General features: G+C 41.7%; 1 protein-coding gene across 35 annotated transcripts in view; it reads left to right on the top strand.

Moving 5' to 3' along the window:
- Positions 1-27,157, top strand: part of DLG2 (discs large MAGUK scaffold protein 2) — a 2,236,304-nt gene that overhangs the window by 1,962,634 nt on the left and 246,513 nt on the right. The window contains exon 1 of one of the 35 annotated variants that reach the window (XM_043451507.1): positions 787-2,296. The exons of the other annotated variants lie outside the window; for them this stretch is intronic. Coding sequence (XP_043307442.1) covers positions 2,035-2,296 — 262 coding nt within the window. The 5' untranslated portion in view covers positions 787-2,034. Of the gene's footprint in view, positions 1-786; positions 2,297-27,157 lie in introns of those variants that run through there. 35 annotated transcript variants of the gene reach the window in all.

The raw sequence follows: 27,157 nt of genomic DNA on the forward strand, positions 1-27,157 counted from the left end.
GAGGGCAGGAAGAGACTTTTCATCTGTAGGAGTTACTGTCTGTCTTGGGAGCCAAAACAGACAATGTTTTAGGATACCTGGAGAGAAAGAGGAAGAGGATTCTTGATGAAAACTCCTCAATGCACTGTTATCTTTTAGGCAGATGTGGTCTCTCTCACAGGATTTGCAACAACTACCTTTGCAAGTGGAAGTGATCAGCTTCCACTCGTAAGTGACTGCCTTGGAAATGGTGATCAAAGAATGGTACTTAATAGAGACACATTCTGTGATTGTACAGCCCCCATCCTTCTGGGGCTTTCATTGATTATCTGTCTCTGTGTGGACTCCTAGCTCCAGCCTCAGGGACTCACCTGATTTCAGTGTGTTCCTTTGTCATCTAGAACTATGGTTGATAGTCAATACTAATTAAAAAAAAAGAAAAGTATCGCTTTTAAGGAAAACTTTTTTCTAAAAATAACTTTTTATTTTGTACCAGAGGATGCAGACTGTGCTAAGTTGCTTCAGCTGTGTTGGACTATTTGCAACCCGATGGATTGTGGCCCCCCAGCCTCCTCTGTCCGTGGGATTCTCCAGGCAAGAATACTGGAGAGGGTTGCCAGGCTCTCCTCCAGAGTGGCCAATTAACAATATTGTAAAATTTCAGGTAGACAGCAAAGGGACTCGCCATAAATATACATGTAGTTTTTTCTTCTTTTTACTTTTTATCCTAATATTTTCATGTGGGGAGGGAGAGAAGTCCATAGAGAAAAATATACTTTTATACCCAGAAGTGTGCTTTAAACAGACCTTCTTATTTCATTTTATGACTCAACCTAAAACCTGCAGATTCCCACAACTTTCAAGCCCATCAAGGCAGCCATTCCATTAAGACCAGTTCGAAGTGTCAATGATAATCTCATTTTATGAAAACCACTTTGGACATTTAAAAAAATCTCCAAGCAGTTGAGCCAATTCAACCCGTTAGTTCTGTTTTCCCAGTGATAATTTGTTTCTGAACATGCTTTCAACTGATTTTTTAAATAAAACATTTACACTGAAATGACTCCCCATCTTAGGTGAGTTTGATTGATTTCTACTAGAGTTAAAAAAAAATCATAGGATTTCTGAGCCTGTGCACTCTTAGTTTGATAAATGAAGTAACAGGGATAAAGGGTAGGTGGTTACCATGGTGACCATAACATCTGATTTCAGTAGCAACAGATAGGGAAAAGTAACAGTACCATACTAAGCTGAATTGTAATGATGATCAATAGTTGAGAGAGGAAATTTAAATGTCTAGGCTCTACTTAGCAACAGATCAGTCAATCAATATATGAATAGCAGTATCTACACCTTAGCTTCATATGCATGTACCGTACAGATCAAAACAGAAAGAAAATTGCAGCCTATGTGAAAATTAAAGAGTCCTTAAGCATATTTGGAAAATACTTTTAGGAGAAAATAAAAATCATTCTAATTTCCAAATTTTAACTATTCATCCGCAGAATATCAGGATAAGTTTAAACTACATTGGCATTAGAAGATTTTAAGGTTTAAAAGAAATGAAAAGAGTTGTTGATCTTTCAGGCTGAGGGGACCTAGTTTCTCGACTTGGAGTTGCCACACAAAAAGATAAACTTAGAAGTTTTGCATCCCTAAACCATCCCTTTTTGAATACTCTTCCTGCCTAAAGGCTGATGTAAGCAGGCACTTCCTGGCCTGGGGGAGCTGGCAGATTCCAGCCTGCCAGCTGAAGAATTAACTCTACAGTGTGAATAACTTTGTTTACTCACTTCTGCATTTTAAAAGAAGATACCGACTAGCACTACAGTATTGGAATTTCAAATACCAGCGGCCAAGCTGGACGGTGGGATGGGACTGGGGGTTAAGAAGTCTTCCGGGCTCCCTCAGCAGACTCCCCGGGCAGGCGTCCACATCCACCACCTTTCCAGCGCTAATGCATTTTTTAGATGAGAAGAGAAAAAAGAAAGAGAGAGAGGTGAGTGAAACAGTCAACATCTGGAAAATGATTTGTACTGCTTTTAAAAGGGTGGAATGGGGAAAGTAATCCCATCTCTTAAATTGGCCCTTTTGTGTTGCAAAGCATCTCAAACTAGCTCTGCCACTAGCCTGAGCAGGCGGCCCCACCTGCTTCACTCCTCAGAGGATTTGGCCCCAACTCAAGAGCGTCAGGAGTGTGTGCTGAGGGCGGAGTTGATACACCGTAGAGTCAGCCAGGAAGAGGGGAGCAGAGCTGACTTTGGAGAGCAGTTGCCTGCTATGCTGAAAACCTCTGGAAACTGGCTAAGGAGCTGTGGTGAGAACCGTGCGGCTTTTCTCAGACCCATTTCTCTTGAGAGACCAGTGGGGAATTGTGGCCAGGGCTATGAAAAGAGGACAGCAGAGGCCCCTCCCCTCTCCCTTCCTAGAACTGCAACGCCTGCCTTTTCTTAGCACCCACTGCTTGCAGGCATCTCCTTAAGGCTGTTCTGTTTTCTCGTCTGTTGCTGTCTGTGTTCTGGGGGAACAAGAATCAGTGAATTTTTCTCTCCCCCCGCCTCAGTGCCGCCCTGAACCACACTCCACTAGTTTGATTCACCGCTGGCCTCTTCATAATAAATCTGCCTCATGTGAGCAGTTGACGGTTGATACTGTGTACCAGAGAGAGATTTAGGAATGTGAAATTCTTGTGGCTGACTTAAATGGGTTCCAGAAATGCCTGGATCTACACTGATTTCAGATCAGATATGTGATGTATGCAAGTTCTGTTCAAATAGCCAGAGTCTGCTGACAGAATGGTTCTAATGAGGGGATGGAGGTGGGCGTACAGGTCTGAAAGAAACAAGAGACGTAGGGGCTGAAATCCCACTTTTAAGCCATGTAACCTTGGGAAACCAGTGAACTTTCTGCCTTCAGTTTTCTCAGTTGTAAAATGGGAATGACATTACTTACCTTGTAAGATTGAAAAATTAGTTGTATAGGTCTAGAGGACAGGGACCATAATCACCTTATTTAGGGGGTTAAACATCCAGAGAAAGTCATTTATTAACACTCTTAACTTTAGTAGTTAAGAATGTCAGCTCAGATCATTCTGCCTGCTTTCAGATTGCAGCTCCCTCGTGGTTTGCTGAAGTTGACCGAATAACATATGCCTGTTTCCACATTTGTAAAATGGTAATACTAACAACAAATATTTCATGGATCTGTGAGGATTTAAAGAAGCAATGCTTCATATATCAGGTTGGCCAAAAGGTTTATTCAGTTTAAAAGAAAAAAAACAAACAAACCTGAATGAACCTTTTGGCCAAGCCAGTATAAGCCCCTCAGCAGAGTTCAGCTTGGTGCTCTGTGATGACCTAGAAATGTGGAATGGGGAGGCTGGAAGGGAGGCTCAAGAGGGAGGGGATATATGCATTCATGTGAGTTGTACGGCAGAAACTAACACACATTATAAAGCAACTATATTCAAACAACAACAACAAAAGAAACAAACAAGCTCCTAAGCACTATGCCTAGCACACAGCAGTCAGTAATTGTTGGCTGTTGATATTATGAGGCAGAAATCTGACTGTGGAGCCAGACAACTGACCTTGCTAGACTAAGTTCCCAGGTGGCGCTAGTAGTAAAGAACCTGCCTGCCAGTGCAGGAGACAGAAGAGGGGTTCCATCCCTGAGGCAGGGAAGATCCCCTGGAGGAGGAAATGGCAACCTACTCCAGTATTCTCGCCTGGAGCATCCCATGGATAGAGGAACCTGATGGGCTATGGTCCATAGGGTCACAAAGAGTCAGACATGATTGAAGTGATTTAGCTTATGCACACCCGAGACTAAATTAACCTAATTTTTTAAAAATTTGACTGCAGAGGCTGGATGAGATGAGTCCTAAGGAGCCTCTACCTCTTACCAGTTGTGTGCCTGGGAGTATCCACGTGCGTATAACATAGACTTACACCTTCCTTGGTAGGGGCCATACATTGAAAATTCATACATTTTATGATGGAAAAATACAACCCAACATAACATACATTTTGGACTTAAAAATCATAGCCAGTGCCTAAAACCAGATGTGTCATTTCATATATTCCTGTGACTTGATTTCCTGAAGAATGTATTTTTGCATCCTTAGATTCTACTTTGCATGTTCATAGCTTTGGAAATTTGCATCCAAACACTTTGCACTGGTTTTAAGAGATTTATTCACACAGGTTGGCTGAGAATGACACTTGGTAGCATTTTCAGTTTCTGGATTATTTTTGAGAAGGAACCTTAACCTGTATCTCTGCATTCTGCTGTCAGTTAATATGTATCTGCCATTATATTTGAGCTGTTGGCAGCCAGTTTAAAAACCAGCGCAGAGTCACTCCTCACTGGGCCTCTGGGCAGGATGTAGATTTGCTGGGCTGGGGGATTTGCATTCTCTTCAGACTGGGAGTACCCCCTCCCAACATTTCCGTTGTATTTTATTCTTTCCATATTCAACGCCCCCCCCCCTTACTATTTAGCTTCCCACAATTCCTCTCTAAATCCCTAATGGGTGCTCTGAGCTAAGCCAACACCCTCATTAAACAGAACAATTAATCACAGGTTTTCAGAATTAATTTGTTTGATTAAGACCACCAAGAGGGCAGGGACTGTGTTTTCTGATGCCTGGCACACAATAGGGGCAGTTTTCGCTTTTGCATCATAGGAAGAGATCATAGAGATGAGATCTTAATAATCAAAGGGGAAAAAGTACCATTGGCTAAGATATTGAGCAAGCAGCTTTTCTATGCCTTAGTGAGTTGTCACACAGTCCTTTCTAGCTTTGGGTCAGCTTCCAACCTTTTATCCCTTGTACTTCAATGTTACGAAATATCTCTGGGAGTTCTTTTAATGTGCAGTTTTTTGCCAGTATTATTTCCTCTGGGACATCTTCATCCTTTCATCCCAACCACTTTCTTCATTCATGTTCCTAAGTTTGCCTTTGGTCAAGTTCCCCTGACTGCGTATCTGGTTTTTCTCAAAGGGTGGCAGTGTCAATATTCCCACGATCAGCTATGGCTTCTAAAAGTCCACTGTTCCACTTGAATTTCACTTACAGCATTATCAATTTTTGTTTCTTTGCTGTACTTCAATCTTCGTTGGCAAATTCCCTCTTTGTAAATGTAAATTCCCATTTCTGTAAAATGTTGTGTGGGTTTACCACCAGAAGATGAGGAAGCAAAACAACTACATGCTTTGCTGTCTGTATGTGAACTGAACAATATGTCTGAAGTGACCCATTCCCAACAGACTTTGAAAGAACTGACCCAATAAGTCTCGGGGAACATAATGTGCATCTGTTACTATGTAGTGACTGTTGACCAGAGAGCTAGTAGCAAGTTTATACTTTACTTACTCACAGTTAATATACTGCGGTAACTGAAATTTGAATCTTGTTGTTAGGGAACTGCTGTTCCTTAATTAAGCTATAGTAATTGAAATTCATGCATGTTGGAACCACACAAATAAAAAACTGCCCATAGATAGTTGCTTAATAATAAATATCTGTTGAATGAATGAACATACTCATGCATTCACACTGATCTCAGTTTTACAGTCTGAGTGTCCTTTTAGCCTTGCCCATAACTATTTCCCTTCTCTTCCTTCCTGGACATAATAAAATACCCAAAGTGTCAACTGCTCTTTGCAACCCAATGGACTGTAGCCTGCCAGGCTCCTCTGTCTATGGAATTTCCCAAGCAAGAATACTGGACTCAGAAGCCATTCCCTTTTCCAGGGGATCTTCCCAACCCAAGTATCAAACCCAGGTCTCCTGCATTGCAGGCAGATTCTTTTCTGCCTTAGCCACCAGGGAAACCCTAAATAGTAGGTAAAAACATGTCTACTTAAAGCTAGCTTTGAACAAGTCATTAAACTTTTGGGTCTCATGGGGCTAAAGGCCCAGTTACTTCTTATTAAAATTCTTCCTGATTGGGACTTCCCAGGCAGTTCAGTGGTTAAGACTCCTTGCTTCCACAGCAGAGAGTGTGGGTTCAGTCCCTGGCTGGGGAACCAAGATCCTGCATGCCATGCTGCATGGCACAGCCAAAAAAAAAAAAAAAATTCCCTGAGTGCCTAGCTTTACTTCTACAATAAATGAATACAATCAATAGATTTATACACTAAATTCAAAAAGGACTCTCAGGCTCCAAGTATTGATCATTTTCTCCCCTAAGAGCAGGCTCAGGACTTGGCAGAGGAAGCTTCTGAAATCCTGCCTCCACGAAGGATGCTCAGACCCAGTGGGCAGTGGGAGAGAGGGGTCTTATACTGACAGAACTTTCCTGATCCAATTCTCTTACTGTCCTAAAATCTAGTAATTAAAAAAAAAAGTAGAGGATGTCTAGGGGAGAGACTCAAAGATAATCCAAAATTCTACTTGGCCTTTGGTCTCAAGGAGTTTATATTCTAGAATGGGCTATGAATCCTGGAGACATGTAAGCAGGAAGAGTGGTGGTTACCAGCACTGGTTTGATCTGACCCAGTTTCAGGGTTAGATCTGTCACTTCCTAGCTCGGTAAGCTTTCGCAAGTTACTTAGATTCTCAGAATCTCGTTTCTACATCTGTGGAATCTAAGAATTATCTCTCAGTGTTTTGAAGAGTTTTGATCAAGATAAGGAATGCAATGTACTTAGAGTAGTATCTTTTGTAGTATAAGAGCTTGGAAAACGGAAATAATTTTCGTCACTGAGACATGATTCGAATACATGTTGTCTTTGTTTAAATTTATTTGGCAGCACTGTGTCTTAGTTGTGGCACGTGGCATCTTTTAGTTGTGGCATGTCAGATCTAGTTCCCTGACCAGGAATCGAACCCAGGCCCCCTGCATTGGCAGTGTGGAATGTTAGCCACTGGGCCACCAGGGAAGTCGCAGATGTAATTCTTTTCACTAAGATTGCGTAGAGTTCTGGTTGCAGAGTGTAATATACAGGTGAACTTTATGAAAGCTATCCAGCCCATTCATGAGGGACCAAGGCTAAGACCTTTGTTTTCTCGTGCCTCCTTATTGATGTCCACTAGGTAATTGAGAATCTGTCTTATATTCTGCTTTTGTGGAGTCGGCCCCCTCTATTCTTTTGGAACCCCTCCTTTGGGTGCGTTCAGAGGCATTTTCAAAATTTTCAAGAGTGAGTCACTCAGGTCACATGGTGGCAGGGCCTCACTCACTCATATGCTGACAGGCCGTCTCTCCTAGAACGATCAGCTTGGCGCAATGGCATCCTCCTCTCGTTACCACATGTCCCCACAGCCAGACACATGCACCTGGAGACTTTTTGAACAGTCACTGTTGTGCCTGACTGCTGGGCCATGGGTCTCAGTTCTGGCTGTGTGGGGCACTTAACAAGTGGAGCTCTGCCCAGGGATCCTGATTCAGTCAGTCTGGAGTGGAGCCGAGGCACCTACATTTTAAAAGTGGTTCCCAGGTGAGGAGCAGGCAGAGCTGAGAACCGCTGCTCTAGCGCCAATAGGTACAAGAGTCTAAGAACACAGCCAGCCCCAGCTGCAGGTGCCTGCAACTTGTGACCTTCACTTGTCGGCAGAATGAATGTGACCTTCACTTGTCGGCAGACTGAGGCACAAACTGGCCTTGCGGTGTAAGAACCTGGTTGCTGCCTGTTCTCCTTATCTGGGGGGGGGGCGGGCAGGGTGGGCAACGTTTACTTATGTTGTGCCGTCAGAGAGCAGTCCCACTCCTCTTGACTGAACTTTTTATAACAGCTGCCTAATTGGTCTCCTTGATTCCGTCTCCCTCTCTTAACCTGTCAATCCACTCTCCACTCTGCCAACAAAGTCATCTTGCTAAATCAAGAATTCCATTGTTACTCCTCCCCTCTTCCTCTTTCTTTTTTCTTTTTTACATTTTGTGGGATCTTAGTTCCTGACCAGGGAGTGAACCCCCACTCCCTGTAGTTAGAAGTCTCAACCTCTGGACTGCCAGGGAAATCCCCTCTCCTCTTGTAGCCACAAAGAACTGTTCCTTGTTGCCAGCCTGGGATATTTCTCATACCTTCAAGGGTGTTATTTCCCTGCCAGAACACTCTGCCTCCCAGTTAACACTAATAGTATAACTTTCATAAATAACAAAATATTTCTCTATTTGAAAATTTAATCTTTTTTTAGATCCCATGCCACATGTTCTAACACATGTATATGTTTGACCAACTCTTACATGTATATGTTTGACCAACTCTTACTGGGTTTGACCAACCCAGTTCTAGACCTTCTCTGAGAAGACTTCTCTATCCTCCACTACCCATCAGCAGCATGTGTACTTTCTCTGGGCCCACAGAACACCATCAAAGAATTCAGCTTCTTGCATTGTAATTTGCTGTTTATGATCTACTTTCCTCCCAAGGATATGTGCCATGTTTGTCTTTGTAATTGCTTTAGTGGGCTTCCCAGGTGGCTCAGTGGTAAAGAATCTGCCTGCCAATGCAAGGAGACACAGGAGATGCTGTTTTGATCCCTGGGTTGGGAAGATCCCTTGGAGAAGGAAATTGCAATCCACTTGCCTGGAGAATCCCATGGACAGAGGAGCCTAGTAGGTTACAGTCTGTGAGGGTGCACAGAGTCAAACACGACCGAGCCCGAATGCACACATGCAATTGCTTGAGCAGAGTGGACCACCAAGGGGATTGGGAGCAGGCTTGAGGGAAAACCATCTTCAGTCCTTAAAAAACACCTGGATGCAGATGGTTCACTTGACAGTGGATTGTTAACTCTAATAATGTCATTTCCTGTAAGTCATTGGGGCACAAAAAAGAATTATCCCAAAAATAAACTAAAAAAAATTAAAAAGTGAAAAAAAAGTATCCCAGAGGTTCTGCCTTTATACACAGAATTCCAATTGCTGGAGCACTTACTTCCCAAGACAGTCTAAGCCACAGTCAGCAAGACTGCCTAGATTTCTGTGCTCAGCTGACCAGAGCTCCCACCATACATCACTGGGTTCACTTTATTACCCAAGAAGGGCTGGATTGCATTGCATCATCTGTTTAGAGGGCATTTTCCCAAAGAACCAATGAAAGGCAGCCAAAGAGAGCTGTGCATTTTAAAAGCATTTTACTTATTTCTTTGGCTGCACCAGGTCTTAGTTGAGGCATGTGGGATCTAGTTCCCCAACCAGGGATCGAACCCAGGCCTCCTGCATTGGGAACATGGAGTCTTAGCCACTGGATCAGCTGGGAAGTCCCAGAGCTATGCATTTTTGTGTGTATACTTTTTTTTTTTTTTTGGCCCTGTATTTTAACAGGCAGACACTGTAATCAGCTGTCATGATAGCTATAATCAATTAGCCTATGGGCTGTTTGTCTCCATCTGTACTAATTAAATATTTGCTTTTGTTATTTTTGTTTTTTCTTGCTACTGTTGAACCATGTGACTAAGCACCTAAAAACCTTCAGCTGCTGTTCTTTCTCTCCTCTCTATAGCTGTTCCTTCTTTAAGACATGGCTGCTGCTGCTGCTGCTAAGTGGCTTTAATCATGTCCAACTCTGTGCGACCCCATAGACGGCAGCCCACCAGGCTCCCCTGTCCCTGGGATTCTCCAGACAAGAACACTGGAGTGGGTTGCCATTGCCTTCTCCGTAAAACATGGCAGTAACCCATTAATCTCCAGAGAGATTTGCAAATATCTGCATTCATATCTAGGAGTTACTTATTTGAAAAATAAACTCAAGTAGGTCCTCTATTGTTAGCTCTACAGATATGAGTTTAAGCAAACTCGGAGATAGTGAAGGACAGGGAAGCCTGGCATGTTGCCATTCATGGGTTCACAGAGAGTTGGACACAACTGAGCAATCGAACTTCTATTGTTGAAGTAGAAAGCAAGAAATCAGAAAACATTTGTTTCTTTTGAAACTGAGATTTTTCTCCAGTAAATCACAAAATAGAGATGCTTCCCTGACAATAAGCTTAAGAACACAGCAGAGAACTTTTAAGAGTTGGGCAAACATTTCAGCTAACATGGCTGCACAAGTCTAGAACCTAAGCTAGAAACTAAAAGAAAAGTAAGATCTAGCGTCTGCCTGCAAGGAGCTTAAAGTCTAGAAGAAAGATTTATTTAAAAAAACAAAAACAAAAACCCAAACACAATAAAACATTAAGGATGAAAGAAAACACCCACTTTTCAAAACATTCTGTTGTGTGCTCAAAAGAAAATTGTCCCTGACCTGTCTTCTGGTTTCTATCTGCAAAATGGGTATAATCCATGCTGGTAACCTGATTCTTTTTAGAATGCATTTTAGTGAGAAACTGAAAGGATTTTGAAAGTCTTCATACCCTTGGGGATAGGTATTATGTGAATTCCATGTTAAAATCATAGTGCATTTAAAGCAATGCTCATTGTACTATTAATCAATTTTTGTCACTAGCTCCATACAAAACTTACTGAGGTTTTGAAGTTCTTATAGAAATGAAAACTTACTGAGGTTTTGAAGTTCTTATAGAAAACTTACTGAGGTTTTGAAGTTCTTATAGAAAAGAAAAACAGAGCAACTAGAATTAATTTCACTGGTTAGGTAGGGAAGGCTAGGTGAGGATAAGACCCCGCCAAGGACGCCAGAACTTGCTGCCAAGGCTATTGACTCTTTGTGGTCACTTTTAATGACTGTTTTTTTTTTACTTGTCTGCGGCTTGGGGCTCTGATTATAGATTTATGGATGCGTAGTTTTCTTCAACAGGGAATTAAAATTTAACAAAAGCAAAATCCAAAGCAAATAATACCCCAAAACTGTGTTCCCACCATCGAATGCAGAAAAATAGGATTTTTTTTTATAGAGTTTTAAAATGTATTCAGCAGATCTTTATTCAGTACTTGCTATGTGCTGTGTATGGCACTAGGCATTGGAGGACAAATCAGACATGGTCTCTGTCCTCGTGGAGCTTAGAATCCAATTATGGGCCAATTGCAACACAATGTAAGCAATGCCATGGGGGCTTATACACTGCCCAGGTAGGAACTTTTAATGCATCTTGACAAGAGGATCGTAGAAGGCTCCGTGCAGAAAAAATATCAAACCCAGGATGTGAAATTCTGAGAAATTAGCCCTGAAGAGTGGGAAGGAGGAAGAACATTAAGTAGGAAAGTAGGACAGCAAGGAGCTCTTGTCCTTGGAAGTGAAGCAGTTTAATAGGTTGGAGCTTAGACCAGTGTCTGGTGGAGCCTGGAGTGCTAAGGAGGGCCCAGATCACACAAGGGTCTTTATGCCCAACTGGAGTTTGATTTTTTGTCTGAAGGCAGTGGGGCCAGTTGAATGGTTTTACGCAGGAAAGTGACAGGATCAATATTGCCATTAGGAAAAAATCTCTTATCTCTGCTGTGAAAAGAATGGAGAGGAGAGAGGACAACCATCAGTAAGATGGGATGAGGATTCTTAGTCTAGGGGCTGAAAGGTCAGATGTAGGTCTCGCTGGCTGCTCTCACTATCCTCTATGTGCAGTACTGTAAGGATTACACTCCTGCTCCTTCCCAGGCTTTTTGAATATAAACACTCCCTTTTTAACTACCTGAGAATGGTTTTTAGATTTTTGTTGATAGAGATAATACTTACTGATACTATAATACTTTGAAACATGGAATTAAACGATGTTGGTCAGTCGTTCAGTTGTGTCCAACTCTTTGAGACCTCGTGAACTGTAAGCATGCCAGTTTCCTCTGTCCTCCACTGTCTCCCAAGGTTTGCTCAAATTCATGTCCCAAGTGGCTCAGTGGGTAAAGAACCCACCTGCAATGCAGGAGACGCAGGTTCGATCCCATGGACAGAAAAGCCTGGCGGGCTACAGTCTCTTCGCAGAGTTGCATGTAACGCAACAGAAACACAAGGATGTATATATAGGTGACATTATGAATTCAGTCTAGGGAATATTTGGTGCCTTGTAGAGGATTCTTTGCCCAAACACCAAGGATTCCCGAGAGTTTTTGTCCCTCAAACTTGAACCTGGAAGTAAGGAGGCTTTAGAATTGTAGTTATCGGTAGTCTGTTAGCTAATCTTTTTCAAAGTGAAGTTGCTCAGTCATGTCCGACTCTTTACGACCCCATGGACTGTAGCCTACCAGGCTCCTCCCTCCATGGGATTCTCCAGGCAAGTGTACTGGAGTAGGTTGCCATTTCCTTCTCCAGGGGATCTTCAAAACTCCGGGATCGAACCCGGGTCTCCTGCATTCCAGGCAGATGCTTTAACCTCTGAGTCACCAGGGAAGCCCAATCTTTTTCAAAGGGTTGATGCTATTATTTGTTAAGCTTGTTCAGCTGCTCAGTCGTATCTGACTCTTTGTGACCCCATGGACTGCAGCATGCCAGGCTTCCCTGTCCTTCACTATTTCCCCGACTTTGCTCAAACTCACGTCCACTGAGTCGGTGATACCATACAACCATCTTGTCCCCTGTCGTCCCCTTCTCCTCCCGCCTTCAATCTTTGCTGGCATCTTTTCCAATGAGTCAGCTGTTCGCATCAGGTGGCTGAAGTATTGGAACTTCAGCTTCAGCATCAATCCTTCCAATGAACATTCAGGGTTGATTTCCTTGAGGATTGACTGGTTTGATTTCCTTGCAGTCCAAGGAACTCTCGAGAGTCTTCTCCAACACCACAGTTGAAAGGCATAAATTCTTTAGCGCTCAGCCTTTTTTATTGTCCAGCTCTCATTGTCCGTAATACTACTGGAAAACCATAGCTTAGACTATATGGACCTTTGTCAACAAAGTAATGTATCTGCTTTTTAATATGCTGTCTAGATTTGTCATTGCTTTACTTTCAAGCAGCAAGTATCTTTTAATTTTGTGGCTGCAGTCACTCCACAGTGATTTTGGAGCCCAGAAAATGACTGTATCCAATAGCTTTACACGTACTAGTTCATTTTATAAATGGGAAAACAGATGTTAGAGAAGTCAGTAACTTGGTTTGGCTTCTGATTGACATTACTTCAGTACCTCCTGGAGGTTAAATGAATTGAATGTTTGAATTTCAGTTCTACCACTTACCATCAATGTAATTTGGGGAATTTAATCTCCAGTAGTACCAGTTTCTTTATCTGTGAAATGGGTATAATAGCTATCACATGGGATTAGAGTATTATTACAGTAGATAATGGATATGAAAAACCTTGATAACTTTCAATAAACTGTCTTCCCATTGTACCTTCTTATCTTTTTCCTTCTTTATCTTTTCTCCCCACTTCCCTGGCATCTGCTTACATGTTTGTCCCTCCTCTATCAATTTTCCTTCTCCTGATTTCTTTTCTTTTTTTTAATCTTCACATTTTATTAAATCACTTTTTTTTAGTGTTTATACAGTTATTTTTTTGTTTCCTGTTCTTAATTTAAACGGCAACCAATTATGTTTTGTTAAATTGCTCAAGAATCAAGTTTGCTCTGTATCTGTGACCCTTTGTAGAAAAATGTTCTCACTAGCACATCAATGACCTATAGTACATTTTCAGGTCCACTCTGGCAATGTTACTTACTCCACATTCTTTTGATACTCTAGAGATGAATCATCCATGCAATGCCCTACTTAAAAGATATCTGTGTTCCTAGCCAATGCTCTCTTTATTCTCGCACATTCTCAAGTGCTCTGGCAAATCCTTAGTGCCCCCGTCAAAAAGCAGCGATGCCAGGTCTCCTGGGAAATAGCCAACGGTTGATGAAGCAGGTGCAGAATTACAGAAGGTGTAATTGCCACGTGAAGTAGTGTAGGGAAGTGTTTTCCTATGTGTTTCTTGAAATTTATCTGTCTCTTATTTTTACAGCATATTTACCCATTGCATACTAAATTCTAAGCCTAATGAATAAAATTGGAATAACTTATCTTGTGAAAATCCATTCCTTATGCTGAGTTACCAAATGGCTGCACCCTTTGGCCTAGCTTTTAAGGCCCTCCATGATCTGGTTTCTCTTGTTACTTCATTCTTTCTTCCTGATTCTCTTGTGGGGACATGACCCCTACATTTAAATATTTTCTACAGCCTTCACCTGAAAGCCTTCTCCTTTAACATGGCAGTCTTAAAGTACTTGTGCGCCTGCTGTTTCTCTCCACTGGAAATCCTTCTTTTCTGCAAACCTCACCCATTCTTCAAGTGTCAGTTCATGTCTTACTTTGTCTGATCATTCCAAGCTCAAGTGATCTTCTGAATTCCTTGAGCAAGGTAGTGTGATTTACAGCGTAAGTTTGGAGATCTAGAGTTGGAATGCTGAGTTCAAATCCTGCCTGAGAGATGCAATCTTTTTACCTTCTTTGGAAGATAAGAAGTAAGAAGACAGGGGAGATAAAGGTGTTATTAATAAAAGGATTAAGGTAGAAAAACCATGTGAAAATATTGTGTAATTAATTATGATAATCTTGCCTACTATATTCAATTATTTCTCCTTTTTATGTGGTAATTTAGTTTGCAGTTAAACATATTTAATAAACACTGAATTCTTTTTTTTTTTCATTATTTTTTTTTTCCAGTGGGTTTTGTCATACATTGATATGAATCAGCCATGGATTTACATGTATTCCCAATCCTGATCCCCCCTCCCACCTCCCTCTCCACCCGATTCCTCTGGGTCTTCCCAGTGCACCAGGCCCGAGCACTTGTCTCATGCATCCCACCTGGGCTGGTGATCTGTTTCACCATAGATAGTATACATGCTGTTCTTTTGAAATATCCCACCCTCACATTCTCCCACAGAGTTCAAAAGTCTGTTCTGTATTTCTGTGTCTCTTTTTCTGTTTTGCATATAGGGTTATCGTTACCATCTTTCTAAATTCCATATATATGTGTTAGTATGCTGTAATGTTCTTTATCTTTCTGGCTTACTTCACTCTGTATAATGGGCTCCAGTTTCATCCATCTCATTAGAACTGATTCAAATGAATTCTTTTTAATGGCTGAGTAATATTCCATGGTGTATATGTACCACAGCTTCCCTATCCATTCATCTGCTGATGGGCATCTAGGTTGCTTCCATGTCCTGGCTATTATAAACAGTGCTGCGATGAACATTGGGGTGCACGTGTCTCTTTCAGATCTGGTTTCCTCAGTGTGTATGCCCAGAAGTGGGATTGCTGGGTCATATGGCAGTTCTATTTCCAGTTTTTTAAGAAATCTCCACACTGTTTTCCATAGCGGCTGTACTAGTTTGCATTCCCACCAACAGTGTAAGAGGGTTCCCTTTTCTCCACACCCTCTCCAGCATTTATTGCTTGTAGACTTTTGGATAGCAGCCATCCTGACTGGCGTGTAATGGTACCTCATTGTGGTTTTGATTTGCATTTCTCTAATAATGAGTGATGTTGAGCATCTTTTCATGAACACTGAATTCTTAAAGCTAAAAACGTATACTTTTTAAATCAGGGCTTCTTACATATTAATGTGCATATGAATTAGCTGGGGATTATTTAAAAATCAAACTTCTGATTCTGTAGCTCTGGGATGGGGCTTGAGTTTTATATTTCTAACAGCTCCCAGGTGAGCTGTCGCTGTTTCTGCTTGTCCACGGACCATATTTTGATTAGCAAGTCTCCCTGTAAACGCAATACAGAGGCAGCAATAGAAACACCCATGCTGATAGTTGGCCCTCTCTACCTGGAGTCCAGACATCGTATTTGCAGTGACCTTCTTCTTGGTGTCCAATTGTGTTTTTCTGCCTATAACTTCACAACTGCAAAAGCTGGCTAGCTCAGTACTTAACCTGGTCACACATTGATATTAGTCAGCCTGGGGTGTCAAACGTAATTACTTCAGAATAAATAGAAAGTTCATCAGGAAACTTGCAGGGCTCCCACAGAGTGAACTGGATCTACCCTGAGATGCCTGCTAACTGATGACAGTGAAGTGACTCATTTGAGGTCAAGTCACAGATAAACGTCATCTCGTTACCTGGTAAGACCTCCTTTTGCAGCAAAGTATGCCACTGCTGCTGCTGCTAAGTCGCGTCAGTCGTGTCCAACTCTGTGCGACCCCATAGACGGCAGCCCAACAGGCTCCTCTGTCCCTGGGATTCTCCAGGCAAGAATACTGGAGTGGGTTGCCATTTCGTTCTCCAATGCATGAAAGTGAAAAGTGAAAGTGAAGTTGCTCAGTCGTGTCTCTTAGCGACCCCATGGACTGTAGCCTACCAGGCTCCTCCGTCCATGGGATTCTCCAGGCAAGAGTACTGGAGTGGGTTGCCGTTGCCTTCTCCAAAAGTATGCCACAGATGTGTCTAAATGAGGAGAAACACTGGGAGGTTGGTTACCTGACTAACCCTCAGCAGTACAGTCTCTACCAACTAGAGCGGTCATAGCATCTATAGACCCCGTCCTTTAAACAGTTTAACACTCATTTATGTATTTATTTATGGCCGTGCTGGGTCTCTGTCGCTCCTCAGGCTTTCCCTTGTTGCGGCGAGCAGGGGCCGCCCTCCGTGGTGGGGTGCAGCCTTCTGATTGCGGAGGCTTCTCGTTGCTGAGCACAGGCTCTAGACACATGGGCTTCTGTAGCTGCAGTGCTTGGGCTCAGTAGTTGTGGAGCATGGGTTTAGTTGCTCCGTGGCATGTGGAATCTTCCCAGATCAAGGGTCGGCTCATGTCCCCTGCATCGGCAGGCAGCTTCTTGCCCACTGTGCCACCAGGGAAGTCCCGTTAAAAACAGTTTATCAGTGACTTCAATTTTGACCTTCAGTGAGTCGTCATCTTCTTTATCTAGTTCTCCATGTGTGCACAAGGCAAGAAAAAAAAGAGTATCTGATTTTGAATTGTATACTTTGATCGCACAGTTCAGTAAAGGAGACTTGGTGTGGAAGGTGACTGATGAAGCCATGGTTTTACAGTCAGCCTGCTCATGTTCTAGTTGTGTGGGACCTTAGGCATGTTTTCATTCTAGGTTTTGGGCTTTTCATTTGTTAAAAAGAGATATTAAAATAAGTGAGATAGTCCATGTTAAATATTTAACACAGTTCCTGGCATACAGTTAGTGCTCCATGTGTATCAGTTATATTTGTTACAGATAACAGTTATTGGCATATTTATGTTCTTATAACATTTTATTACATTTTAGAGTTTTTTATTGTGGTGAAAACACATTAATCTATCATCTTAGCCATTTTTAAATGTATGGTTCTGTAAGTATAAACATTGTCATGCAACAGATTTCTAGAACTTTTTCATCTTGCAACACAGAAATTCATATACTTCAATAAAAAAGAATTCCTCCTGCAAGCCCTTTACACTTTAGTTTCATTTCTGTAGTATATTGATATGAAACCACTCTGCATGGCCCTGTCACTACTGTTCCATGGCCCTGTTTCCTGTCACTATTGGGAAAACACACAGGATTTGAAGTAAAAATTTAGACACAAGATTAAGCCCTGAATTATACTAACTATATGAACGTCCTAGTACCAGTTTCAAGCTTTGATTATATCATCCATATCTGCAAATAGGCCCAGGTTATGAGTTGCATATTATTGTTAATTAGTCTCTGAATGCCCCTTCCTTCTAATATTCCTCCTCTGCGTTCCTAAAAATTGTTCATTTTAGCACTCCACATGTCACACTGAAATGTGTCTTTCTCTTGAGTAAATGAAAAGCACCTTGTGGACTCGGGTTAGGTGTTAATTCAAAACTGATTTCACATGTGTTAGACAGACCAGTATATTTACTTTCTATTTCTCTGTCATTTGCTTCCTTGTGTTCCCAGGAGCCTCATTTTCATCATATTACATTTCCCTTTGTTTAACACCCTTCTCTAAAACCCTTGGCAAAATGCCTACCCACAACAGTGATTGGAAGGAGGGAACAAACAAGTCCAGTGGAGTATGGACAGAATTAGGGTAAAGTTATAAAGAGTTTGAAAAAAGAAAGCCTGATTTTTAGACTGTCTCTCTACTTTTAACGACTACCTAGTTATGATTAGAATGTTCTTACTCCTGCTGCTTCTGCCAAGTGTCTAGAGAAGTCAAGAGGCATCTTGTTTCCTTCCAAATGATTTGGGGGCAAATTGCTTCCAGGTACAACAGGCTCTGCTCCTGAAGATCTGTATTGAAAGTTAATTTAGAGAATCAAGGTTCACTTTCTGAAGCAGAAGCCAAGACAGTTATGTAACCTGAAATTCTCTGTTGAAAACAAAACCTGCAGATGCTCAGAAAGGTAAATTAAACTCTTTGACTTGTCCCTCAGCCACCAAGCATCTTTGGGCAGCCCAAAGAATATTAATAGCACCAGGATGGTCATTGTAATGATGCTGAATGAAGCACTATTCATTCCAGCCAACGTGATTTAAAACTCTGCCCAGAGTAGCTAGCCAGAATGCACACTGAGGTTGAGCTGAACTTTACAATGTGGTTTGCTGCCTAAAGAGCCTCTTGTTTAAAAAAAAAAAAAAAAAAATTGCAAAATTTGGTTATGTGCACAACTGATTTGAGAAAAATGTTTCCTCCTCTCAGAAGATGCTTTCTTGATGAAGGATTGCATACCCTAGATTGAGAAGGGGAGCCTAAGAGAATGAATATTATTGGCAGTTACCACAGGTCTCATGCTCATCTCTTACCTTTAAAAGAGGAAAGAAGGACTTCCCTGGTGGTCCAGTGGTTGGGAATCCACCTGCCAACGCAGGGGACACAGGTTCGATCCCTGGTTTGGAAGATCCCACTGGCTCTGGGGCAACTAAGCCTGTGTGCCACAACTACTGAGCCCAAGCTCTAGAGCCTGTGCTCTGCAACAAGAGAAGCCACTGCAATGAGAAGCCTGCGCACCACAACTAGAGAGTAGCCCCAACTTGTGACAACTAGAGAAAAGCCTGCGAGCATCAATGAAGACCTAGGGCAGATAAGAAAAGAAAGGAAGGGAACACATGCCACATGCCAGGAACTCTGCATATGTCCTTCCAGTAAATCATCAGGTGAAGTGAGGGAAATGGGACACCAGTGACCTCGTATTACAAATTATGAAAAACAGACTCAGAAACAGAAAATAATTTGTCCAAGGTCTCTCAACTAGTATGTGGAAGAACTGGGATACAAACAGGGTCTTCCTGTCAGGACCTAGCGAGAGAATCCACTATCATCACACCACCTTGGGCATTGACTATCAATTATCTAATTTCTCCCTCAAAATCTGAGGTCCACATCCCACCAAATAATGTCTCTAAAATAGATCCTGACATTTTAAGAATCTAAATTCAAGTTATAGGGACTTTCCTGGTGGTCCAGTGGTTAAGACTCTGAGCTTCCAATGCAGGGGTTGTGGATTCCATCCCTGGTCAGGGAATAAGATTCCATATGCTGTGTGTGCAGTATGGGCAAAAAATAAAACAAATAAACAAACAAAAAATTCAAATTATAATCTACTATTAACTAAGCAAGTACTTTCTAAAATATACATATTTCTGTAATAAAATCAAGAGAGAAAATATTGCAAAGAAAGCAATTTTTTACCTAAAATTCAAGTGACATTTAATTTGGAGGGATAAACAAGGCTAAATATTAAAAGAAATTTGTGATCATATTGTCCTGAGAATGAGTCTCCAGTTTTCAGTCTTGCTTTATGACTTCATACCTTCCATAGGTTATATAGCTGTTCCTCCTCTTTGTTTATAGTCAGAACTTGGGACACTGACATTTTCTCCCTGTCAGATGTTAGTTAGCAACCTTTAATGCATTTACTCATTTTCTGTGTGTGGGCTGACTTGCTAAAAGCATATGTGGCTCACTCCTTTATTTAGTATTCAATAAATATTTATTGAACATCATCTATTGCCAGATATCGTCCATCTACTAGGTTCTCTGTGTTCTAGAGCTTTTCCCATATGTTTCATATGGATAGTCCAAAAGTCCTGAATCTAGTTTAGGAACTCAAATGTAGCATAAATACTAAAAGTATACAGAATTTCCAATAATGATATAATAGCTAATGTTTACTGCATGCTTGTCATGTCCTGGGTTCTAATGATGAATGTTTTTGTATGCATCTCATGTAATCTTCCTAACAATTCTGTGATAAAAGTATAATTTAATATTATGCCTTTTTACAGAGGAGGACATTGTCCTAGCGTGATTCTTACAGAGTTCATAAAGCTAGTATCACAGGTGGGGTGCGAACCCAGGCCCACCTGACAGAAAGTCCACATTCTTAACCACCATGTGCTCAGCCTTCTAGTAAATTCCCTCCTGTTATAGTCAACATATATGTACAGGGTGCCGGGAAATAAAGATGCCTAAGACATGGTTTCTGCCCTCAAGAAGCACCAGTCCACAGTGGGGTAGGAGGGATACTCACCTAGGCTAGACAAGCGTTGGGCCTTATTATATATCATGACCTGATGCGTACTGGAGAAAAGCGTGAAGCCAGGCACAATCTCTGCCCTCAAGGAGCTCACATTGATCAAAGACACGAGGAAACAGGAGCTGTGAAGGGCACCTGAGTCCTACTTCCAAGTTTTCCCATTTTGGAGCTGTTCGGAGGCAAACAGGCGTGGAGAGGCCGTATGCAGCAGGTGCTTCAGCCTCATCTTCAGTCCGCCATTTCTTGGTGACCTCAGGCAGACTGCTTCGCTTCTTCCTTGGATTTGAAAAAGAGGTGAGGTGCTTCTGCATTAAATCGCTGGTGGTTGCCAGGGGCGCCTGGGACAAAAGGCTTGTGGTGAGAGTTCGTTTTTTTGGACAAGGTGTGAACCCCTCCCAACGACGGCAACGGGGGAACGTGAATGGAGAGCTGAGGTGTCTGAACCCTGATTTGACAGGTCCCTCAGCGGCCCGGCTACCCGCGCCGCTCCGTCGCAGGCTCTCCTCGCAGTCTCGTCTTGCTCCGCAGTCTCGCGGGATTTGCGCTCTTCGCTGGTGACTTGCACCGGGTGCTCGATGAGGTGACGAGATGGGTGCCTCTGAGCGGGCGCCGCGGGCGAGGCCGTTGTCTTCAGCTCTCCCCTCCCGTGGCTCGTTTGTTGAGAAAACTTGGTGGGTAGGAAGGTCTTCAAGTTTCCACGTCGTCAAGGTAATGTTGTTAATACTAGCATGTCCTTCCATTCCTCCCCCCTACCCACTGCCTCCAGGACAGGTTTTTGGTCTGGTGACCCACAGGTCTGAATCCCGGATTCAAATTGTTCACCGGTTTTCCTCTTTCTCATGAAGAATTAAGTAACGGTCCTGTCTCCCCCCCCTTCTAGCTTCCCTTCCCTTAGGGTAGGAGAGCAACTTAACAGCTTTACAGAAAGACCGTAAATGAATTATGTATTCAAGAAAGGTAGCCAGTTAAGGAGTCATTTGCTGGGCAGTCTAGGACCAAAAGGGAAATACCGGATTCCGTTTCCCCTTAATGATAGACTGATGGTCAAGGCCTTAAGCTCTCCAGACCTGTTTCTCTCAAGTTCTTAACTTGGCCCCCAGGTTAGGTTTGTAAATGACCGACGCATTTCAGTGGTAGAGGAAATGTAAAAATAAGCCTTTTGGATGTTGATCTTTGTTTTTCCCATCATTTATTTTTGCCTTCATGAATTCAACAGGAATTCTGTTTTGTGGTTCCTGGCCAATAAGAAGTTTAACACATAAAACTGAGGAGAAATTTCAAGTGTCAGTCCTCAGGGATCTGTAGATTTCTGAGAAAAGAATGGTATCCTTTTAGTTTCTGGTCATCTAATGTGGCCTTTCTGTTGAAAAATGTTTGCTTAATTTGCTATGCTAGTTCTTTTGAAGTTCTTTTGAAATTAACATGTAGTATATGGGCTTCCCTTGTTGCTCAGAATCTGCCTGCAATGTGGGAGACTTGGGTTCGATCCCTGGGTGGGGAAGATCCCCAGGAGAAGGGCATGGCGACCCACTCTAGTATTCTTGCCTGGAGAATTCCATGGACAGAGGAACCTGGCGGGATACAGTCCTTCTGGTTGCAGAAGAGTTGGACATGAGTGAGCAACTAACACTTTCACTTTCACTTTCAACTATGTATTTAGGCTTCCCTGGTGGGTCATTGGTAAAGAACCTGCCTACTGATGCAGAAGACTAGAGTTTAATCTGTGGGTCAGGAAGATCTCCTGGAGAAGAAAATGGCAACCCATTCTAATATCCTTGCTTGGGAAATCCCATGGATAGAGGAGGCTGATAGGCTACAGTCCATGGGATCTAAAAGAGTTGGACATGAGTTAGCAACTAAAAAACAAACAAAAAAGTTACTTATATACCTTCATAGGTCTTACATGTATACCTATATAGGTACTTGAGCCTGAAAACCCAGGGATGCTAAGTGCTCTACAGCCTCTATTATTATCAGATATGGTGGTAAAATTACTTGCATGTAGAATCCCCTGGATAAATGTGTTTGTGCCTTATGTGTCATAAATGAAAAGGAGCACAGGTGGCTCTGACTGTGGATAAGAAGGGAAAGCTTGTTTTCTCTCAAGAAAGTGGACCATTATGACATGTATATCCAGCTGCTAGTACTGTTTTCTTGCTCATAATCAATTCAGTTCAGTAAATAATCGTTTCAGTAAAAGTTGAACCAGGTATCTCTCCGAAAAAAGTAATAAATAAACCATAGAAGACCGAAAGGAAGGAATATAGTAAAACTTGAGAGAATGAACCGGATTCAAAAACTGAAAAAGATCTATATAAACATCTTGGAGAGCTAGGCACATGCATCTGGGAGCAAAATAGTCAGGGTGGCAGAATAGTCAGGGTGGACTGGAGACACCTCCCAAGGAAACCAGTAAGAACTGATCCCCAAATCAAGCTATTTACATATCTGTAATTGTCTAATTCAGGGGTCCCCAATCTCTAGGATCTAATGCCCGATGATCTGAGGTGGAGCTGATGTAATAATAATAGAAATAAAGTGCACAGTAAATGTAATGTGCTTGAATCATCCCAAGACGACCCACCTCCAGTCCATCCATGGAAAAGTCATCTTCCATGAAACCAGTCCCCTGGGACACAGAATATTGAGGACCACTGGTCTAACTTATCACTGACTGCACACAGCAGGAGTGCTAATGCAGCCTCATTGCTGCAGTTCTCGGGACTCCTCTACTGGGCAGCGTTGGCTGAAGGACTACCATCAGCCTGACTTGAACTTTTCAGACTGGGCTGCAGTCTGAACTGCTGGCTGCTCAGTCCTTTCTTTTCCCTCTCCTTCACTGGTGTCAGGTCTGTGTCACAGCGTCAGGCTCTCCCACCATCCCTTGCTCCCTTTCATCCTTCATAGATATTCCACTAGTAAATCACTTGCATGCTATTATGGGCTGAATTGTGTCCCCTCCCAAAGTTTGTTGGAGCTCTAAACTCACAGTGCCCCAGAATGTGACTGTTATTTGGAGATGGGTCCTTTGAAGAGGCAGTTGAGTCAAAATGGAGCTGTTAGTGTGAACCCTAATCCGATCTGACTGATGTGCTGATAAGAGGAAGTGAATTTCAGCATACAAAGAGACCCCAGGGGTATGTGCACAGAGGAAGGGCCATGTGAGGACACTGAGCAGGTGACCATCTGCAAGCCAATGACAGAGGCCTCAGAAGAAACCAAGCATGTTGACACCTCAGTCTTGAAATTCTAGTCTCCAGAACTCTGAGAAATTAAATTTCTATTGTTTCAGCTGAAAAAAAATTGTAGAATCTATTTTTTTGGAGTTTATTTGGAGTAGTAAGGGATAAAATGTAGGCAAACTGTCTATATATGTTCAGTGTTTGTTAATTACTGTTGTTATTGTCATGCTTTTGTATGCCTTAGAGGAATGTCATGGTGGTACCATCTGTATGCTCAGCCTCACATCTTTTCGACTGCAACCACCACCTTCACATGGGTGTTCCCTGACACCATCATGCCCCAGCTGCCATACCTATCTCTGCTTTCTGCCCAGGAGTCCACTCCCCCTCTGGCATGCACAAAACTGGAAATGAAAGGGAGTTGATGCCCCATTTGGCAACTCTTGACAGTAGAAGGTCTGGGGGTGGGAGGCACTGGTAGATAGAGGCTTCCCTCCTCACCCCTTGGAGATCGGGTTCTGAATGGCATGATGGATGCTCCCCAAAAGGTCCTGGAGGATTGAGTCCCAGTTGCCCACAACAGTGAATAGCCTGATGACACATCCTGGTATTGCCTTTCCCTCCCCTATTCACTATACCTGGTTCCTCATTCATTTTCCCTGGAATCACTGCTCAAAATGAACTATTACATGCCAGCCTTTGAATCAGGCTCTTCTTCCTAAGGGATTGTGGAAGCAAGCATAGGGAGGAGGTGAGAATGGATAGTGGAAATGAAGGGTTTCCCCAGACTGAAAAAAAAAGTCATCTGGATCATTGCCAACTTGCATATTTGGATCCCCTCTATGATATCTTGCACTTCCCTGGTGGCTCAGATGGTCAAGCATCTGCCCGCAATGCAGGAAAACTGGGTTCCATCCCTGGGTCAGGAAGATACCCTGGAGAAGGGAATGGCAACCCACTCCAGTGTTCTTGCCTGGAGAATCCCGTGGACGGAGGAGTCTGGGAGGCTACAGTCCATGGGTCGCAGAGTCAGACATGGTTGAGTGACTAACACTTTCTTTCTTCTATGGTATCTTTGCCGACTGCTCATCTCACCACTGCTTTATACGTCTTGTGAAAGGAATGCATGATCGCTAATCCCATTTGTGGATATCCATATGTCCCTGGCACCTAGAACAATACTTAACATGGAATAAGAGCTTAATAAATAATTATTGGGTGCATTTTTAAGGGAGTAAAATTTTCTTGGTTTGTATGACTGCAAATCTCCTTTTATTTTAAGCATTAGATCTAGTTTTCCATATAAAATAAGCTTTTATATGCTTTTGAGTCTGTGTTTTGGGCTTTTTGTTTTGTTTTCATAAAGAGAATTAATTACCAGGGGACTTGTAGGTCCTTTAATGATGCACTTAAAAAAAAATAACAATGGAATTAAGTAGAAACTGATTGTTTCTACCTTATTTAAATTGATGTAGGCATTTTCCCCTTAGATTTACATACTGTTTTTAAATGTTAGCTGTATGGAAAGTAATGCAGGTTTGGAGTCAGAGGATCAGAAGTTTAGTTTGCATGACTTAATATTTTAGTGATTTTAAGATTAGATTAATATTTTTTCTGGTAATTATGATGTTTTTTTAAAAAGTAACTTTTCTGATTCTAACCACTACTTGTTTTTCGTTAAAAATTTGGTAGCGACAGAAGCACGTTTGAAAAAAGAACAAAAATAAATTATAATTTCTGCTCCTCATAGACCATACCGTTTGACATTTTTGCTCATGTTGTTTCAGCCCTATTTCTGTCTATGAAGTATATAGGGTGGGTTATATTATATGTAAACCTTCCTATCCTGGTTCATTCTAATGCATTTTAGATAAGTAATAATGTTATTTGACATGTTACAAACATTTTAAATGTCAGCAAAATATTTCATGTTTTCAGATGCATTCTTTTCCACACCTCCACTGCCCACCAAAGTTTTACTTTGAAAATTAAATATTTTTAAAAAATTTTTATTGGGATTTTCTTTTTTATTATTATTATTTGGATTTTCTAATTGTAACAATAAATAAGGAAAAAACCAGAAAATAACACCTACTGACTTTGTTTTGGATCTTTACAGTTCTTTTCCCTCTATTCTATGAAATTGGAATCACATATATATATTAAGATGATAACCCTCTTTTTTCATTTACTTTGTTTTATGATCATTTCATGTCCTTGCTGCTGCTGCTAAGTCGCTTCAGTCATGTCCGACTCTGGGCGACCCTATAGACGGCAGCCCAACAGGCTCCCCCATCCCTGGGATTCTCAAGGCAAGAGCACTGGAGTGGGTTGCCATTTCCTTCTCCAATGCATGAAAGTGAACTAGGTTTTAATTTTTTTTGGTAAAAGTGAATTTTAAAGAGATTTAGGATTCTATTATGTGGAATTGATACTATTGCTTTAGCCAATTTGCCGTTATTAAGCTTTTAGGTTGTTTCTGATTTTTTTTTCACTACTATCAAAGTAATATTATCATGATAAGTATTAGATTAGTTTGTTATGGGTCATTTATGTTGGATGATAGCATTTGTCACTCTCTAAAAATCACGGTGATGGGCAAGGAGGGTCGCAAAGAGTTGGACACGACTGAGTGACTGAACTGAACTGAACTGAACTGAACTGAAAAATCACAGCTTTTCAAGATAGTTGACATAAAAATGACAGATTTAGAATCTAATTTTTTTCTTAGATTTTCATATGTATTATTAATTAGATATTGCAGTTCAGGTGCTTAAGTTAAAAAAGTACCATTTTGTTTCCTCACTGTTTGTTTTCATCAGTGGGTTTACAGGATCCAGATTTTGAGATTTCTGTGATGTGTTGTTAAGAGAGATTCCTTAAAAAGAAAGAGAGAGATTCCTTTACAGTCCATCCATATAAGTGACTTTCATTATAAATAGATTTATAAGCTACAGTGGTAGTGAGTTTTACTAGTTAAAGATACGAGATGAAAGGTAAGAGCATGTGATTTTGCTCAGGCTTGACACGTCAGTCCTGTCTATGAAATGCTTGAACAGCATCAATGTACCATAGAAGATAATGTATTTTCCTACTGGGGTCTGGATTAAATGTATCATTATGTTATCATTTATAGTGCATTTGGGAAGAGCTGCAATTTCTTACAGACAGAGTGCATTTGCTCTCTTTCCATCACATACTGTCCTAAGTATATACATTTGTATGGGCTACAGAAAAATTGCTTGTATGTAACAAGCCTCATCTGTTAACTCTTGTTACTGCTTCAGCTCTAGAGACCTGAAGTAACTTGAAAACTTCTGAAACAATATACTTTGGTTAACCTTTATTGGTCCATGAAGCTCAGCCTAGCAAAGGAGCTTCATTGTACCGAGAGAGAGAGAGAGAGAGAGATCAGAGTGTCTCCAAGCTCTGTTCAACATGCAGGAAGCAGCGCTTTCACTGATTGCTGCTCAGCCAGAGCATGGCACAGTTTAGAAGTGCAAGTTGACCTGGCTTCCTCCACCTCCACCCTCATCTGGCTCCTTCTGCCCTGACAGACTCAGATTTCTCTCTTTCAAGGCTGCTGTCCAAATCACCTACTTTACTTTTATTAGGCAGTAATGATAGCCACCATCTGCAGAGCTGTGTCAAACTTGGTAGTAGATATTTGGCATTAATTATTCTATTCCATGAGATGGGTTGAATTCCACCTCTATAGATAAAGAAATAG

The sequence above is a fragment of the Cervus canadensis genome, chromosome 29 (genome assembly GCF_019320065.1).
Source record: "Cervus canadensis isolate Bull #8, Minnesota chromosome 29, ASM1932006v1, whole genome shotgun sequence".
Lineage (NCBI taxonomy): Eukaryota > Metazoa > Chordata > Mammalia > Artiodactyla > Cervidae > Cervus > Cervus canadensis.